Source organism: Bacillus rossius, chromosome 3, assembly GCF_032445375.1.
Source record: "Bacillus rossius redtenbacheri isolate Brsri chromosome 3, Brsri_v3, whole genome shotgun sequence".
Classification (NCBI taxonomy): Eukaryota; Metazoa; Arthropoda; class Insecta; order Phasmatodea; family Bacillidae; genus Bacillus; species Bacillus rossius.
The window spans coordinates 93,265,377-93,284,127 of record NC_086332.1 but is presented as its reverse complement, the minus strand read 5'-3'; the positions used below and the strand labels follow the sequence as shown (position 1 = coordinate 93,284,127).

Below are 18,751 nucleotides of genomic sequence, written 5' to 3'. Positions count from 1 at the left end.
ATTCCGTGCAGGAGGGCAAGTCCAAGTTTACCCGGTGGGCCCTTCTCCTCCAGAGCTTCCACTTCACGGTGGAACATGTTCCCGGCCGGGAAAATGAGCTCGCTGACGAGCTTTCCCGGCACCCGGACCCCAGAACCATAGTCTACGATGACCAGGGTTGGGACAACCTCCTACCCCCGGTTCCGATTACCAACTATTCGGACCTGGCCCCCGACGATGCCCTACTGTACACGCTGCCTGGGCCCAGCACACCAGAGCCGGCCACCCAATTCGCCACCATGGCTGAGCTGGTGGCTCACGTGCATGACGCCCAGCAGGACGACCCACAAACGCGAGCCCGACTGGCCGAGTGTGGCGACCAAGCATTTCCCTATCAGCGTAGTTTCGATGGCATGCTTCAGACCCGTGGTGCTCGCAGAGGAAGCCGCTGGAGTTTTCATGCACCCCCTGCTGCACGGCCAGCCATCCTACTGTTCTTCCACAGTCATGAGCTGGCGGGGCACCCTGGGGCTGAACAGACCCTGCGAGAAATCCGCAGGACATTCCACTGGCCGGAGGTCACGGCCGACGTTAAGCAGTTCGTGCGTGAGTGCCAATGCTGCCAACAGTGTAAGGCACGTCGACCTGATGGCGTGGAGCAACAGGTTCCCCGACGCCCTGACCACCCATTCCACGAGGTGGCCCTTGACATTATGGGCCCCTACCCACGCACCTCCTGTAGAAAGCGGTTCATCATTGTAGTCACTGATGTGTTCACGCGATGGACCGAGGCATTTGCTGTCGCCAATGTCAGGGCGGGAACAATCATCGCCCTACTGGACTGAGAGGTGTTCCCACGGTATGGGTATCCGAGAGTGCTGCTCACGGATAATGGAGTCCAATTTATGGGTCACAGCTGGCGGAAGGCATGTGGGCGGTGGGGGGTCCATCATTACACCACCCCTACCTATCATCCCATATCAAATCCCACTGAACGCCGCAACCAAGACATTAAACCCAGCTCCGTATCCGCCTTGATGAGGACCACACTAAGTGGGACATTCACCTCCCCACCCTCTTGTACTGCCTCCGCCGGCACACGAACGAGGTCACGGGATATTCTCCAGCTGAGCTGCTCCATGGTCACAACTTAGCATTGCCAGCCGAACTGGGCGTCATTCACACAGAAGAACCTTTCCCGGTAGAGGACCTACGGGCTGGTGCACGCAGGCATCAGGCCCAGTTTTTGGATCATCGAACGCCCCAGTCCCTAAATCCACCCCCGCAGATCATTCCAGGCCAGTTTGTGCATGTAAGGCTCCAGCATCTGTCAGCCAAGGGCCGTGGGTTTTGCGCGGGCCTCGCGCCCAAGTGGTCCGAGCCCAGGGAGGTGGTGGCTCGCTTGGGGATGACCACTTACCTGGTGCGGCAGCCGAATGGCCGAATGGCCAAAATACACCGTGATGCCTTGCGGCTAGCCACGGTCCCGATGCCGCAGCAGCCGTCAACCGCAGGAGCCACGGATAGTTTTACAGACCAGGACAACCCCAGGGACCAACCAGAGACACCGCGAGGAGGCCGTTGTGCCAATTCTGACCCGATGCCCCTAGACACCGACCCTGGAAGAAACCACTGCAGTAGGGAAGGAAGGAGATCGGACTCACCTCAGGTGCCGACGAACTTTGGTGACGAAATGGTCACTGGCAATACCAACCCAGCGGGTCGCGAGGTTTCTTTAAATCCCAAAGCTCCAGTATTTTCCCGAGAAGCTACGCCCACCCAACAAGCATATGGGTATGAGCCCAACAGTTTCACCATGGACCACCTGGATGAGCTTGCTGACAGGCTGGACTCCAGGGATGCCCAAAACTCCATCGTTAACACATCCCTTACCCCAATTCCTGATGAAGAGGACCCTGAGTTACCAACCATTGACACCATTCCTAAAATAGTATTCCCCGAGGAAGTAATGGAAGGGTTAAACAGGGATGGGTACCACCACCACATAGGTTATCCACCTGAAGGGCCCTGTGGTCCCGAGGAAGGGGTCATCATTGAACTCCTTGATGAGGTGAAGGAAGGGGACAGATCCCCACCTATGCACCCAGACACTGCACCGAATTCCCCGGTTCCGGAAATAGCCCGCCATTCCACTCGTCAGCGCAGGCCTTCCTCCTACCTGCTAGACTATTGGCCATGGGTACTCACCCAGCAGGTTACTCCTACTTCCGCCCATGGGATGCCAAAATGAACGCCCGAGTGCCCGAGTGTTAATGGTGAAGTGCGTGTGATCATAGCATCAGCGGGCAAAATGACCTCGGGGAGGGGGGGGCAATTAACTTCGTCCCAAGTGCTCCTCCGGCTCGCTGAGGCCATTATTGCCCGTTGCTGCTTCAGGCTTGCGTGTGCGCCGGCGCCCGTGCGCAAAAGTGTAACAAAGGTTTTGTTTATGTCATTATTTGAGGGTTTAAATATCTATTTGTCTTGTTGTGTACCCTTAGATGTGTTTCCCGGGCGACTGAGTCGCGTCTCCCCGCCTGTGACCATGTGGCTCTACGCACTCGCACAGGATGGGAAGAGGGGGGATTCATGTGCGTGCGGCAAGGGGGGAGGTCGCTGAGATGTCGCGGAGCGTGGGTCGAGTCAGTCGCCTGAGTGGCACGAGAGAGTGCGGTCGCGAAGTTGTGAGTGTGAGTCGAACGGACACTGTCAGTCGTGTCACCGTTGTCATGTCACCGTCATTCGCGTTGTCAGTTACGTCATAGTCTTTCGTGTCATCGTCATTCGCGTCACTGTCAGTCACATCACCGTCAGTCACGTCACAGTCGTTCGTGTCATCGTCATTCGCATCACTGTCAGTCACGTTACTGTCTTTCACGTCACCGTCAATCACGTCACCGTCGTTCACGTCACCGTCGTTCGCGTCGGCAGTTACATCAGTCTTTCGTGTCATCATCATTCGTGTCACTGCCAGTCACGTCATTATCATTCACGCCACTGTCAGTCGCGTCACTGTCGTGTCACCGCCAGTCAGGTCACTGGTAGTGTCGTGTCGCGCTCAAAGTGCGTGGAGCCGGGCCTCGCCCTGATGGACTGTCACAGAGGGGAGCCGTGACAGCCCATGTACAGTGTGTGACGTGTGCATTAAACCCAGCTTAACGTCATAAACTCTTTTATTTCACCCAAGTTAGGGTAGTTCCCTTGCCACTTGGCACGTACCCTCTCTACCGGAGCAGCTGGGCAGCGACTCCGAACCACGGGAACGGCCCTAACGTCGACAAACTCTTGCTTTCACCGACATGTAGTTTCAATAGTCATAATCCTTTCTTAATCGTTTACGTACAGTTCCGTGGTCGGCCTCAATTTACCATGAGGTATTTCACTTAAATAAATCAGTGCTCCAAGATGAGTGTTCAGCATATTACGTAAGTACTGTGGGGAGTCTACGAGACATTACGTCGGCGCTTCACGCAACAACTTCGCTTACCAGCTAATTAGTTTCAGCCCGCACGGGGCAGCCAGTAGGCGACACATGCCACCAAACTTATTAACGAGTCAGTCTCTGGGACACATCTAAGAGCCACGTAGAGTCACCGGCGTTTCGGGCCTACGTGTCATTAGCCCAGTGTAATTTGTAATATGTAGTAGTGAAGTGTTTTTATTCGTCAAGGTATAATTTGTCATGTTAGAGTTTATTTTGTAACCTCCGCATCATGTGCAAGAGTACGTCCTTCATGCGCAGTAAAATCGTGAGCCGCCACTGATGAAGTGGTCTGCGCGTGTGACTATTCGATTCGGGACAACCGTTACTGCCAGAACAGGCAGCACTATGTATAGGGCTGTGCCGTAATAAATTCGTCAAGTATCCACCAGTAACATTGTGTTCACTTCAGGCGTCCCGAGTGGCCATAACAGCTCGGGGGGCCATACTGCGTTAACCCCTTCCTCTAGCCACAAGGCCGAACCCTACCTGAGATCTCGAACCCAAACAAAAATCATGTAAAAATCAATGGAGGTAGCCTTTTGCTATTTGTGAACGTGCAGGTTTTAAGAAACTGATGAAAACTATTGCTCCACAATACACTATTCCAGGTCGTAAAACACTAAAATGCTTAACCAATGAGAAATATGATTTAATTGCATCCGCTATGAAGGTTAAGCTTGAAAACAAAGAGTGTACTTTAACTACAGATATCTGGACAGACCTACAAACTCGTAGCTTCATTAGCTTAACTGTTCACTTCTATAACGATTGTCAGCAGCAACTGTTAAGTGGTTCACTTGGTATTTTTTTGTTGGAAGAACGACACACGGGAGAATATATAGCTGAACAACTCCAAAACATTTGCAACGAGTGGGGCATTAAAACAGATGAAATAACAGCTGTGGTTACAGACAATGCTGCAAACATTCGTAAAGCAGTAGAAATTGTGTTTGGTTTGAATAAGCATATACCATGTTTTGCCCACACACTCAATCTGGTTGTGGAAAAGTCCATAGAAAACACACCACAAGCATTAACTTTAATTTTAAAAATGTAAGGCGCTTGTTACATGGTTCAAGCAAAGTGTAGTGGCCAGTGATGAACTGAGAAAAAGAGACGAAAAGAAACTCATTCAGTCAGTTCCTACATGCTGGATCTCGCTGTTTTATATGCTTCAGAGATTCTTAGAATTGCACATAAATGATATTGTAAATCGCAACTCTAGGGCTCCACCCATGGTCTCTGCCGCGGACATTGAAGAAATTGTAGAAATATGCAATATACTTAAGCCATTGGAAGCAGCTACGACAGAAATCAGTGGTGAACATTACCTCACAAGTAGTTTAGCCATCCCAGTTGCAAATATAGTTATCGGGAAATTAAACAACCTCAGTCCTGCCAAGGAGTTGGGAAAGGCATTACAGAAAGAAGTTTTAGGAGAGTTCAGCAAAAGATTTGGACACATAGAACAAGTGCGTCTGCTGGCTTTGACTACACTTTTGGATCCATGCTTTAAAAAAGTATATATCAAAAATGCTGTTGCTTGTTCAAAACAAATAAATTTAATTAACAACTTGATCAAAAATAGAGTAACGCAACCAGAATACAGTGAATTAAGTTCCGATTCAGAAGCCATTCAGACATCTTTGGGACAAGGGATCTTCAGTGAACACAACAAAAATGTACAGAAGATTTGGAACAAACATGAAACAAGTCAGTATCCAGAAGCATGCCAGCAGCTAAATCCTGAACTTTCTTTGTATCTAAATGTCCCAGTTACAAATATACAGCAAAATCCTTTGTTATTCTGGAAACAGATGCAGAGTGTTTATCCAGTTTTGTCATAAATTGCCAAAACCTACCTAACTACTGTCGCAACTTCCATTCCTTAAGGCTACGGCCAGACGAGCGTTATTTGCAGCAATGTTGAGCGCGACAAATAAAGCTAGCTTTTAAAGTCGTAGCGCATGGCCAGACACGAGCGTCAAATGTCGCGTGAAAAACGGCGTGAAACGTCGCAAGTGAAACGATATACGGCCACACGTGCAACAAATAGCGCTCGCTGCAGCCAGTTGATTGTAGTGTTCCCACTATGGATGTCGTGGAGGAAGCTGCAGTAGTAGCAGCACTTGTACATCGACGACGAAAATGTCGAAGGAAATTGTGGGTACACCTTTTAATTAGTGAACGTCCAACAAAGGGGAAGTATACCTGTATACTACTGCATGAAAAACTGAAGCAGTACCCCAACAAATTTCATGAGTATTACCGTATGTCAGTGAATTAATTTATTTACCTGCTATCAGCTTTGACTGTGAGTGGTATGTTAGCAAAACCGAACACCGTTATGCGGGACTGTATAGGAGTGGAAGAAAAACTAGCAGTTACACTAAGGTATGTTTAATGTAGTGATAATACAGTGTTACAAGATATAAAATTAAAATTAGAAAGCACCAAACCGTTGTGCATCAAGGCAACTTAAACAGTACCATGATAGACTCATCTGACTCATGTGATGCCACAGACGTAGGCAACTGTAATGATGTATCTAGGGTACACTGGACTAAGGATGGTTGGGCACCGTAAGATGATGGAACTTGTGGATAGAAACCCAGAGTCGGTGCACTGGAGAATGATTTCATTACCTCCAGCATCCTAATCTGCATGTCCAATTTATACTCAGGTTTGACAGCTTGCATGCTAGGTAGCAAAGACAATAGAAACATTCTATCTGGGTCGCGTTCAAGTTCTTCACTAATATTTCGTGATATCTTGTTATTCCGAAGAACATCTATGAGTTCCCGCTCAAAAGAGTTGGCACCTCTTTTGCGTTGGTGAGAATTTGTCGGCCTGCTGACTGTAGGCCCGATCACTTGAACATTCCCTTGCTCGTCCTCCGTCCTATGCCCTGATCCATCCATGTCAGGTGAAGGATGTGACTCTTCTACATCCATATTGCCAGAGGTCCTGTAATATATATTATACGGTATTAGGAAAAACTTCCACGTCTTTCTGTATTGTATTGAAAACACTTGTGCTTATAATACGCACCATCTACTAACTACAAAATGGTCCCTGACATTGGTATTGCACACACACCACCGCGAATTTTAAATGTATTTTAACTGTAGTGCACTAATCGACTAACACATATCATATCACAACAAAAGACAACTTGCACGTTTTTCCCAGGTGTTGCACGAATTTCCAGTAAAATTCGTTCACTGTCAATATAACTAAAATCCATTGCGCGCTACGTAGATCACCGTGCGTGGCTCTTCGTTCCTCCGTCTGCTGCAAATGTCGCACGTCTGGCCGGTATACTGCCGCATTTGTCGCGCCCAGAAATGGGTCCGGTCCTATTCGTTCTGCGTGACGCGCGTGTCGCAGCTCGCTTCACTTGCTGCGGCGCGTCTGGTCAGCCACGCTTGCTGCCATGCGACGCATTTTCTGGCTACATTTTGCAGCGCACGAGCCGCTGCAAATAACGCTCGTCTGGCCGTAGCCTAAGAACGTCTTTTTTCCAAGGCTGCTCAAACACTCACAAAAACAAGAAACAGACTGGAAGGCAAAATGGTTTCAAAGTTGGTGTTTTTACATTCAGTGGATGAAAAGTTGTGGTCTTTTGAATAAACAGACACAGGGACCAGATGACTGAGTGGCTGAGGCTGACTGTTCCTTTCCATTATGTGTACTATTCAATGGCATAATTGCATCCTTACTTGTTATTTCGAGTGTTAGTACTAAGGTCTACTTTTGTACCTATTGTTAATAGAATCATTATTTGGCATAATTTCATAGTTGCATTCTTATTATTTTAGTTGTTTTAAAGACCTACTTGTGTATTTCATAAAGAATATAAAGTAATTTGTTATAGTTGTTTGTGTATTTAAAAAAATTACATGCTTTATTTGCCATTGTAGTTGTTTTCAAGACCTAATTGACTTGTGGACTGCAGACATCAATCATTTTGTTTTAGGTATCTGTAAAATCCAAAGAAGATATTGAACACTTTATTTGTTATTGTAATTGTTTGTAAGACATAGCCTTCTTGTGAGTTGTTGGAACAACTGCATACATTCTCATTTGTTTAGTTGTAAATAAAAGAGTTATTTCGCATACTTTTTATTTTGTTTGCAGAGCCTACATGGTGTTTGGTAAAAATTATATTTTTATGCCAGAGCATTTGTGTATTTAATCATAGGCCTACTGCAACTAAACACTAAACTTAGAATGTTCAGTGGAAGCATAAGTAAATGTTAAGTAACTACTGAATCTCTACTCTCTAGAGCCTTATTTATTAACAAAAGAGATTAAATATTTAAACAAAAAATGCTCGTATTATTATTTTAAAGTGTCTTTCAGGGAAAATTTTAATATTTGTAAATTTAATTATTTAATATTTTTCCCACTTGTGAATTTTGTCTATGACGACTGTTATGTTTGTTTAAGCCACCGGAACAAAAAAAATAAAAAAAATAAAACAATCAACAGTACTCATAAATCTGTAAAATTATTATACTTATTTTTGTATTCAGTTACTAAGAGCCCGTCTACAATAGTACGAACCTGTGTGTGGTCCGTGTCCTTATCCGAATGTGAGTGACGTTGACGTCGTCCGACCGAAGGCCACCCTAAAGCCCGACCTGCAACCGCCAGTATCCGAGCCCGCTAACGGAACGCACCCCTAGCCATGGCCCACCCGAGTCAGGCGAGCACCGCGGAGCTAAGGTAGAATTAAAGTCCATGTCTTAATCGACCAGACAACACGACTCCAGAACATTGTAAATTCAACATTCATTAATGATATCATCACTTTTAATTAACAACCCCGTGCAAAGGAAGTGCAACGTAGGAGTGCCCGGGTCACTCACGTGTGGTTTCTTATTTATATAATTGTGAGTGCTCCCCTTGCGGCCTTCAGCCTAATTTAAATAAAGTAGTGTGTGACTTAATTTAAACCGGCCCAAATTTTCATGTATCATTCGCCACTGGAGCAGTCATCAAGCGACTGACAGTCTCCAGTGTGACTCAGATTATTCAAACACAATTAATGTATACTTGTTAAATCCAATTTCCAAAACGTATATATGTATTAGGTTAATTGTTAATTTTTAATGTGTGAATTAGAGCTACTTACAATCTTTTGTTAATATAATATTTTACGAATAACGGAACTTTAGAAACCTTGGTGCGAGAGGATGCTCAACACTCCCCTCGCGCCAGGGCCAGACGACAGTACCGAGCGACTCGCGGATCGGGACGGACGCGCATCCCATAGGGACCCTTTAACCATTGTATACACTGATATCATTCTGGTAATTATAGTCACGCTTCAAAACCTTTTTTAATTAACTCCCCGTGTGTGCCCGGTCCTTTTACTGTATAGAGCCTATCCCAGCCACTTAAACGTAAACTCTCCGCACAACCAAGCATCGCCGTTCGAAATTTACGGAATTGGCCGACTCCAATCGAACTCTTCCCCTCAACCTCGACTGGCGTGAGGGCTTAACTTTAGTGACGGCGCATCAGAGAACTCAGTATAAACATAGCGTAATTTGTGTAGGGAAAATAGTGTAACTGTAACTGCAAGTGTAATTGCCAACGTTAATTAAACGTCCACTCCGCATACTCCGTGCGCGACGTGTATACGACAGTGCAAACCAGACTCGTGTATGTTATTTGTGAATATCCCCAATCCAGTTAGGGATCAGTGTGCTATGCTGTGTAGGGCCAGTAGTGCAACAGAAATCAAGGACCCCTAACATCACGACCACCACCGCCGTTCCTAGTGGGCCACGCAGGGGCATTCGTATCCAACGACCTACCTCGTGGTTAACCACCGAGTTAGCCTGGCGCCCTCCCGGACACGTTTCACGTATAAAACACCAGCCTTCCCGCTAAGAACTATGCCAGATCTTGAACATGAGAACCCGGGCGACGGCAACGTCTCATTGTCTCACCGAATACTGCCCTGTCCACAATTGCGATGTCCGATGTCCGAATGTATTGTTTTCTAAAGTTGTTACCAGAGCGCAGTAAATGTTCCAAACCAAATGTTTTTGTTTATTGTTTTGATGCTTTGTAGTTTGAGATTGAACTTATGAAAGTTGTGGGAGTTCAACATTATATAAATGTATTCAGTAAGGCAAAGTGGCTTTTCTTGACTTACAACAACGTCCATTTCTTTTAATAACAAAAACAAACATCACGTTTTCTAACGGGGACCGGAAATTCAAATATCATGAGTGTTCTGTTCTTTTTCTGTGTCCGAAGTACACTGGTTGGGACAAAAAGTTCAAATTGACGAATGCCTTCGGACCAGGTAGGTTCGGACATTCGTCCACTTGACGCATGACGTCAGAGGGTCACGTGGACCAATCAGCGACGAGTGTCCTTCGGACACAGTTTAGGACATTGCTATTGTAGACGGGCCTTAAAAATCGATCGTTTACTAAAACATCGATAGTTTGGGTCGATACTTTTATTCCATTGATGTTAATCTATGTATATGACATCGATGTCAAACATCGATGGTATTACGTCGATGTTCCATCCCTTGTTAATATTAGGGACGGGGAATATTTACTGTCTCGGTGACTTTGTCGCGGCGACTGCAATGTCACGTATCACGGTGGTGACTTTAGCTATAAGTAACAGGGCCAATGTCATGTCTCTTCGCGCATCCCTGCAATGTGGTTGGCATGTCTTGGCACGGATCGCATGTCGCTGCGATGCGTGTCACAGGTCACGTGTCGCTACGAGTGTGTCACCACGGTGCGAGTCGCTGCAGAGTGGGTCGCAGGTCGCTAAGAGTATCGGTGTGGTTGGCATGTCGCTGCGCCACGGGTCACGTGTCGCTGCCACTTCTTAACTCCATGGTCGCTGCAGAGCGTGTCACAGGCGCGAGTCGCTGCGGGCGTGTCACTGTGGTGCGAGTCGCTGCGGCGTGGGTCGCAGGTCGCTAAGAGTAACGGCGCCGGTAAATTAATGGTGACTTGCCGCAGCAGCGACACGTGACACACGAGTACTTTCTCGGCGAGGTATGCGACACTGGTGTGTCCAGTTACTCTGTTCAAAATCATTTGTGAATTTGAACTAAATGTTATTGTCCAAATTGAAAAAAAAAAAAGCCAAACAAACACTATTAATTCGGTGAATTGCCAATTTTTCGTGTGCTGAGTATTACTAAAAAATGTGATGATTAATGTTATTTTTTAATTAAAAAATTATTTAAAAATATTCATAAATAATATAGAAGATATTTATTTCATTTGTAAAAATGCATAGTTAATAATTCCAATAAACTATGAACTAATTTGGTTTATCAATGATTACATGTTGTAAGTCACATATATTAAAATATACAATTATTAAGAGATTATGTTACACTATAATTATTAATAAAATTTAATTTATGAATTACAAATAATAATGTCAAAGTTAAACAAGTTTTTAGTTAAATTAAGGTAATGATACCTTCAATTCCATGTCGTAACTTATATATTTCAATAAATTATTTCTAAAATCTCTACCTACTTTACAAACATTGCTTTGTTTTAATCTGGAAAACATAAAATAACACTTATATTGCACATTTAGATATATTGTTACAGCCATCGACTTACTCTTATCGGTGTCGACCGTAAAGATGGAAATGAAGGGAATATGTACATGAAAAGTTGATAATGAAATGAATCGTGAAGGATGAAGGGGAAAGGGAATGGAAGTGAATCTACAGGGATCGTCTGTGTTCCTGATATCGTGACGGCCCTGTCATGATTATCAGGTTCTGGGGGGCGGTTCCACCACTCGTATTTTTCCTTAAACAGTCCTTAAGGTAGGGTGACGAGTCCCTATCATGCAAAACATTTCATGTAAAGAGGTTAAGGGTGAACATTTCCACAAAAACATGTTTATTTCCGCAGTTTCAACTAACAGTTTATTCAACACATATTTAATTCTCTACTTTCTGGGTCTTGACAAGTACAATTTTACATTCTATTACTAACACATAAAGACTGAACCATAGTCGTTCCTATCAGGGATACTGTCGTTAATAAATAAACCGTGCTGTCGGTCATTTCCTAGAGCTTATTCTTCACCTCATTTGTCTCGTGATTCGTTATCAACTTTTGCAGACTACTTTTATCCCAAGTTACGTGATGGTTTCCTTTACATTAATTAATAATGTCTACCGAGTTATTGTTAAAGTTGTCGTCGCCTGGCCGACTAGCCCCTAAATGATAGAATTTTGCCGGCTACTCAGTGTTCGGTAGAGAGGGGTTCGGGCCGCGTGGCCAAGGGACTTAGTCACCAGGATAGCAATTGATACACTCAAAGACAGTTTCCAGGTTCTTTATATACGGAAAATCAAACCCTTTACAAGGGGCTGCCGCGTTCCCGCCTGTGACCGATCCTGTAGGGCGGAGCCCGGTTCCACGCACTGTTGCTGTATGGGAAAATACGTGATGTCCCGTTCGTGAGGAGCAAGACCCGAAAATTACCGTGCAAACGAAGGCGAAAATCCAGTCCGCAAAAGAACTCCACGACTCGTAAACTACCGGAGAAAACACGCACGCGAGAGAAGTGACTGACTGCACGCCGCGACTGAATGACACGATGACACACCTAAATGACCACACGACTGTGACAGAGGAATCACTTCCTCTCGGCAATGCATGAACTGCAGCGAGACACCGCGCCCATTCTCACCGTCTCGGAGAGCTCTCGTAGACACGTCTGTCGCCTCCTGAGTCCAGCTGCCGACTGACTCCCGCCCCGCCTCGCGCGACCCAGCGCCCGCGTCCCACCCCTCCTCGCGAGCCCGCGGAACACGCTGATTGGTCACAGGTGGTAGTCACGGCCTTGGCGCCCGGTGAACACGTGAGAACTTATTCTACATAACATTTCATACAATATAATAAACTATTTACAATAAAGAAAACACGACCCTTCAAATAATAATATAAACAATTTACAAATAAGAATGTTTCTTATGTATTTTACATTAAACTTCCCCTAGCGTACGAATCTCCAACCCCCCCCCCCCCCCCTTGCCCTAGCCGCACTGCACATCGGCGCACACGCAACACAGGGCAGGAGAAGGCGTTGGCGCGGCATAACGGGCTGTGAGAGCTGGGTCGGCACTTGGGTCGACGTCAAAGTGCATATTTTTAGTTTTTGAAATGAGAGAGAGATACCAACTATTACCAGCTACATGGGCCTAAGGCCATTGTGCTGCTGTCTAGTATTAAACCATTGTCGCATCATGGCTGGTCACTCACCAATCGTCGTCTCGGCGGCAGAGAAGCGAGGCTTCCCACTGACTTTGTGACTCTCCCTTCTCGAATAAAATCTCCCCGTATAAGAAGCCCCTCCTGACCCAGTTTGTGTCTGTTGTTAATAACATAAACAGTTCCGCTTCGGCGCCGATTCTGACGTCATTACACACTCCCCCTCCTTCCCTGTGCTTATGACTGAGTTTCGCTGCGTTGTGACCAAGGTCGCGCCAGCTGAGCGCGAGTGGCAACCCCATTGTTTGTTTCCGTGGCCGTGTTATGCTACCGTTTGCAAACATTATTTCCGCAACTCTCGATTTACCTGTCCTTCAATGTTTCCTGCTGTGTTTGTTATTTCCTCATCGTGTCCTTCTGGTCCTGATCGTCTGGCAAGTTATTAAAAAAAAAAAAAGCTTTCACTGGTATCCTACAGTTTTTTTAGGCCATTACAATAAATATATATACATAAATTAAACTATAATCTTTCAAATACTAGGTACAAATGTGCAATTAATACAAATAATCTAAAAAGCAACATCAAGTAGCACTTCTAATTGTTGCTTAACACTGACGTCGTCCGACCGAATGCCACCCCAAAGCCCTACCTGCAACCGCCAGTAACCGACCCCACTAACGGAACACACCCCTAGCAATGGCCTACCCGAGTCAGGCGAGTCCCTGAGGACCAGGTAGAACGAAGGGCTATGTCTTAATTAATCAGCCACCTCGACCCCAGTTCATTATAAATCAGACACAATTTAATAGTAACGTCACTTTTTATTAAAAACCCCGCCCAAGGAAAGTGCGATGCAGGAGTGCCCGGGTCACTCATATGTGAAATTATGTTAATACATTTGTGAGTGTCTCCCTTGCGGCCTTCAGCCTAACTTAATTAGAGTATTGTGTCATGTAAATATGACCTCCCTGCTTTTTGTGTATAACTTGCCACCGGAGCAGTCAACATGTGACGAACAGCCTCTGGTGTGACTCTTATTATTTAAACTTAATTTATGTAAACTTGTTAAATCTAATTCTTAGAGAGTATCTGCAAATTAGATTAATCATTAATATTTAATGTACGAATTTAGAGCCACTCTCAATCTCTTGTCATTGAAATAAATACCGTACAACGGAACTTTAGAAACTTTGGCGCGAGAGAACGCTGAGGCCTTCCCTGGCGCCAAGGGCAAACATGTGTACCGAGCGACTCGCAAACCGGGGCTGACGTGAGTTCCACGGGGAGTCATCACCCTTTGTCTCCACTGAAATTCACTACTGGTAACTATAGTCATTAAATCAAATCATTTTTCGTTTGCATAAACTCCCCGTGTGTCCTCGGTCCTTTTACGGTGTAGGGCCTAACCCAGCCGCTTAACCATAAAACTCCCCGCACTAGATATTACGTGGGGCATTCCAACGTATGGCACGGGCCGACTCCCGCTACCAATAACTTCTTGTTAAACGTCGCGTTCACAGGCACCGGCAACAACGACACATAGACATTGCACCTAATTTAACTGTGAGCCTCGATCCACACAGGTGGACCCGAATGCCACCACATTAGCAATTTTCGGGATTGGCCGCCTACAATCGACCTGCTCCTTAACCTCGACTAGCGTGAGGGCTTAAGATTAGTGACAGTGCGTCAGAGCACTCAGTGTTAATTTAATGTAATTTCGTAGGGTAATTCACTGTACGTCGTGTAAGTGTAAACTGTAATTGTAACAGTTCGAACCAATTAAACGTTCACTCCGCACACTCCGTGCGCGACGTGCCACTTACAGGACAAAACCGAATTTGTGTGTGTTATTGTGTGAGTCTTCGTACCCCAGCCAGGAATCAGCGTGTTATGCTGCACAGGGCCTGGGACCTGTTAGCAGCCAGGGACCCCTCCAACCGCAACCATCGCCGATGGTCCTAGTGGGCCACACAGTGGCATTCGCACCCACCAACCCAACTTTTGGTTAGACACAGAGCTAGCCTGGCACCCTCCCGGACACATTTTCATTAAGAGTCAGTTTTCCTGCTATGAACCACGCCCGGTCTCAAACACGAGAACCTTGACGATGGCAACACACTAATTTGTGTTTATGAACATAATTTCGCTTACTCCTCTTGTGGAAAGGCATGTACGACGATTTTGTAAAATATATCCAGCTTTCGAAAACAGTCTTTCACAAGTCACACTTGTCGCTGAAATACAAATTATTTTTTTTACGATAACTTATACGCCCCTCGTGCCCTAAAATTATATTATTTTAATTTAATAAAAAAAGGCCTAGGATACAGCCGAGCTAAATAATAAAGAAAAATATACAAGTATTACCAGATGTGGCCCGTGGTGGTGAACAAGACAATTTTATACTCCCTGCACACAAGCAATGTGGGAGCTAGTGGATCGTTAAATATATAAAAGTAAATTATTAATAAATAAACACTCCATAAGTATATTGGTTTATAGGTTTCCTGTTTTATTTAAAAAGGTAAATTAAATAAATCTGTTTTCCTTTTGTTTTGGTTTTACAGTAACATGGTATTAATAAGTTAAAAAAAAGGAGGGGCCGGCCCAAAATTATTAAAACACGTTATACTATACTGTTAACAACAAAAAATGACATTTTATAGCAGGTTAGGTTCGTCCACTCATTACTGTAACAATTTCACATTTGCATATTTGATAAGTTCTCTATGGCACTGCTCACTGGTATTTATTAAGGTAAGTTCTTTTATTGGTTGAAAAAACTTCACATAAATAAACTCTAACATTGCGACGACAATTTTTTTTTAGATATTATTGATTGAGGCTATACAGATTTGAATTCATGTTTAATCTGGAAAAAGTATATATTTAGTCGAAACTTACTTAATTTGTGCTTCAGTTTCGATTAAACAACTGTTGCATATATTATTTTTAAAATGAAATATTTTTACATATACTAATTTTAATATTATTGTTATAATTCAATAAATTAAAACACACTTTTTATTTCAATACTTTAGTTTTCAGTTGTACTAAAAGTTAAATATATATTTATCATTTTTGATGACACCCATCATTGATCCTCTAATCAAACAGTGTTAATTACATCAAATACCTGTTCTTTTGGACAGTGGTGCAGAGGTTTTGTGTATTAGTATTGATAGCAGTATTTTGATGAAAAATTTTGTGAGAAAATTACATACACATGCTTCCTGTACCAAATCTGAAAATATTAGGCTTCACTTCGCATAGCAGTCCCATTGTGAACCAACAAGTGACGCCTTCCTCGGCCGCCCCCATGGCAGCAGGTATTGTCAGCACGGACACCACGACGACGCCGGACACACCAGGTCAGTGTTCCAGTACAGCGACCCAATGCATCACGTCCATGCGGGTAAATGAGTGGCGCTGCCGGACATAACAGCCTCGTCGGAGGGGGGGTATTTGACGTCGACCCAAATGTCTCCCCGGCTCCTTCAGGCCGTTATGCCTCGCCAGCGCCATCTCTTGAGTGTGTGGTGCTACGCAAGAGACGGTGATGTGCGACGTATGTTTGCTTTACAGGATTTGACTTATTATTTTATTGTAAATATATTTTTGCTTTACGCTTTTTGTATATTTTTATTATAATTAATTTTGTATTGAAGGGTTTTGTATTATGAAAGTTTTAATTGTTCACTGGGCGCCAAGGCCGCGGCTTCCGCCTGTGACCAATCAGCGTGTTCCGCGGGCTCTAGGAGAAGGGAGGGAGACGCGGGCGCTCAGGCGCGGCAGGGGAGTGAGTCAGTCGTCGCCAGGACTCGGGAGACAGCGGTCACGCGAGTGTCATCGCTCCGGGCTAGCGGGAGCAAGTCGTGGACCCGGCACGAGAGGCGACGGACGTCTTGAGGATGTCGCTCCGGGACGGTGAGGCAAGCGGGCGCGGTATTTGCAGAACCACTAGACTTTTGCCGTGCGAAGACGTTTTCATATACTTTGCAGTCGAGCTTGTCGTTGAGTAGTTACGGTCGCGAGTTTTCGTTTTACTTTTCGCACACGCGTACTCTGTTGTCAATTCGGGCGAGTCGCGATTCTTTGTTTCATCCTGGTCATTCGCAGTCTTAGGTTCTGTGTTATTTTTCTTTTAATTTCTTTCTGGCCTGTGCAGAATACAGTCAGACAGACATCCTATCACGCGCGGGTCTTAAGGAGTATATTCTTTACCGTGGGAGTGATAGTCATCACGGGCGGGTTGTCCCGTAATTTTCTTAACTGGATCAGTGCGCGGAACCGGGTTTCGACCCACCTCGAATTAGTCACAGGCGGAAACATGGCAGCCCCATGTAAAGTGTTCGGGATCTTGTGCATAAAGGACCATCAAAATTTATTAGAATTGTTTTCATTCCATCTCTGGAGACTAAGTTCCTCGGCCACGTGGCCTGAACCCCCTCTCTACCGAACCCTGAGTAGCCGGCAGTACAGCAGCATTGTCAGGAACTAGTCGACCAGACCACGACATGTGGCGCCCTAACTAGTGTGGCCTAGCCAAAATACGTTTTCGAATTTTGTCTATGTTAAAAGACTACGCATGCGGAACATTTAACAGTGGCAAAAGTCGTAGTGCGCGGGACATTGGACATAGTTTTTTCGGACATTGTGTGCGCAGCGAGACGATACGCGGAGACAGTCGTGAGACGTGGGAGCAGCTGCGCAGGAAACGGGCGTGACACAGCGGCGCGGGAGCGAGATAACGCGGGGCGTCTCACGCCGGCATCGTATTTCGTGCGGCGGAGCAGCGCGGCTTATCGCTGGCCGCGCGGATCAGGTATCTCGCGACGGGAAGAGATCGCCGACCTGGGGGAGATAAAGTCGCTGGAAGATACGAGATAAGGTGGAGATTGAATACGCCGGGAAGACGAGTAACGGATAATGGCAGATAACTACGAGGAGGGCGAGTGGTGTGGATGACGAGACAAGACGTGCACAAGTCGAGAGTGGAAGGGGAACCTGCTGGCGCCTGAGCAGAAACCCGAGACGTGACTGAGATTGAGCGATCGCGACTACGACACAGAGGCTACACGTCGTGACAATCATGAACGACTTCCAGGAAGCATATGAGTCGTGGGCCGACGCAGACTTTCCAGAGTCAGGCGAGAGTTGCGAGCACTTTACTAATTATGAATGTGGATTTTGTTTCGAATACCGGATGTACGGCATGACGAAATGCTGCGCGCATTCATGCCCCGGCGGGACACCTGATGGGTGGTTCTGCGAGGAGTGTGGGAATCTGAGGCACGAGGAATGTTTACATCCGACCGCTCGTGAAGAGGCGTGGATGTTTGGCTTTACATGTGAACCGTGCCGAATGAAGCTGTACTGTGCGGACGCCGACACGTTGCCATTGCGTGAGACGACAGTTCAACAGACGCCGCCACCACTCCTGACGCCGCCGCAACAGCCGCCACAACAGACGCCGCCGCCACCACACCAGATGCCGCCGAAACAGACACCACCACACCAGATGCCGCCGAAACAGACACCACCACACCAGACGCCGCCGCAACAGACGCCGCAACAACAGACGCCGCCACCACACCAGACGCCGGTTCAACGGACGCAACCACACCAGACGCCACCAACACTGATGCAACCACACCAGACGCCGCCGCAACTGACGCATCCGCACCAGACGCAGCCGCAACTTACACCACCACACCAGACGCTACCACTCCAGACGCCGCCTCCGACGTCGCCGCCCCCAGCTGACCAGTGGATTGCTGGTGCGACGTCGGGCAACATCGTCAGCGAGACAACACACTGCGAGACTGCCGAGTCAACGCCATACCATGGCGTGGTCATCACACCACCACCGACGCCGCTGCCCCCAACTGCCGTGAAGGCTCACAGTGGGCTGACGCGGTGCGAACCGGCCGTGCTGCCACGTCCACCAGAGGACAAAACAACACAAGATCACCTGGGGGAACTACCCCGACGGCGCCGCCCACGGGTGCTGAGAAAGCTGCTGGCACGGAACGGCATCGCAAAACG

General features: G+C 46.3%; 1 protein-coding gene across 1 annotated transcript; it reads left to right on the top strand.

Moving 5' to 3' along the window:
- Positions 1-17,632: 17,632 nt before the first annotated feature.
- LOC134531340 (uncharacterized) lies at positions 17,633-18,469 on the top strand. The gene is made up of 2 exons (XM_063367037.1): positions 17,633-17,661; positions 18,121-18,469. Exons 1-2 carry the CDS (start codon positions 17,633-17,635, stop codon positions 18,467-18,469), a joined length of 378 nt encoding a protein of 125 aa, XP_063223107.1.
- Positions 18,470-18,751: the final 282 nt, after the last annotated feature.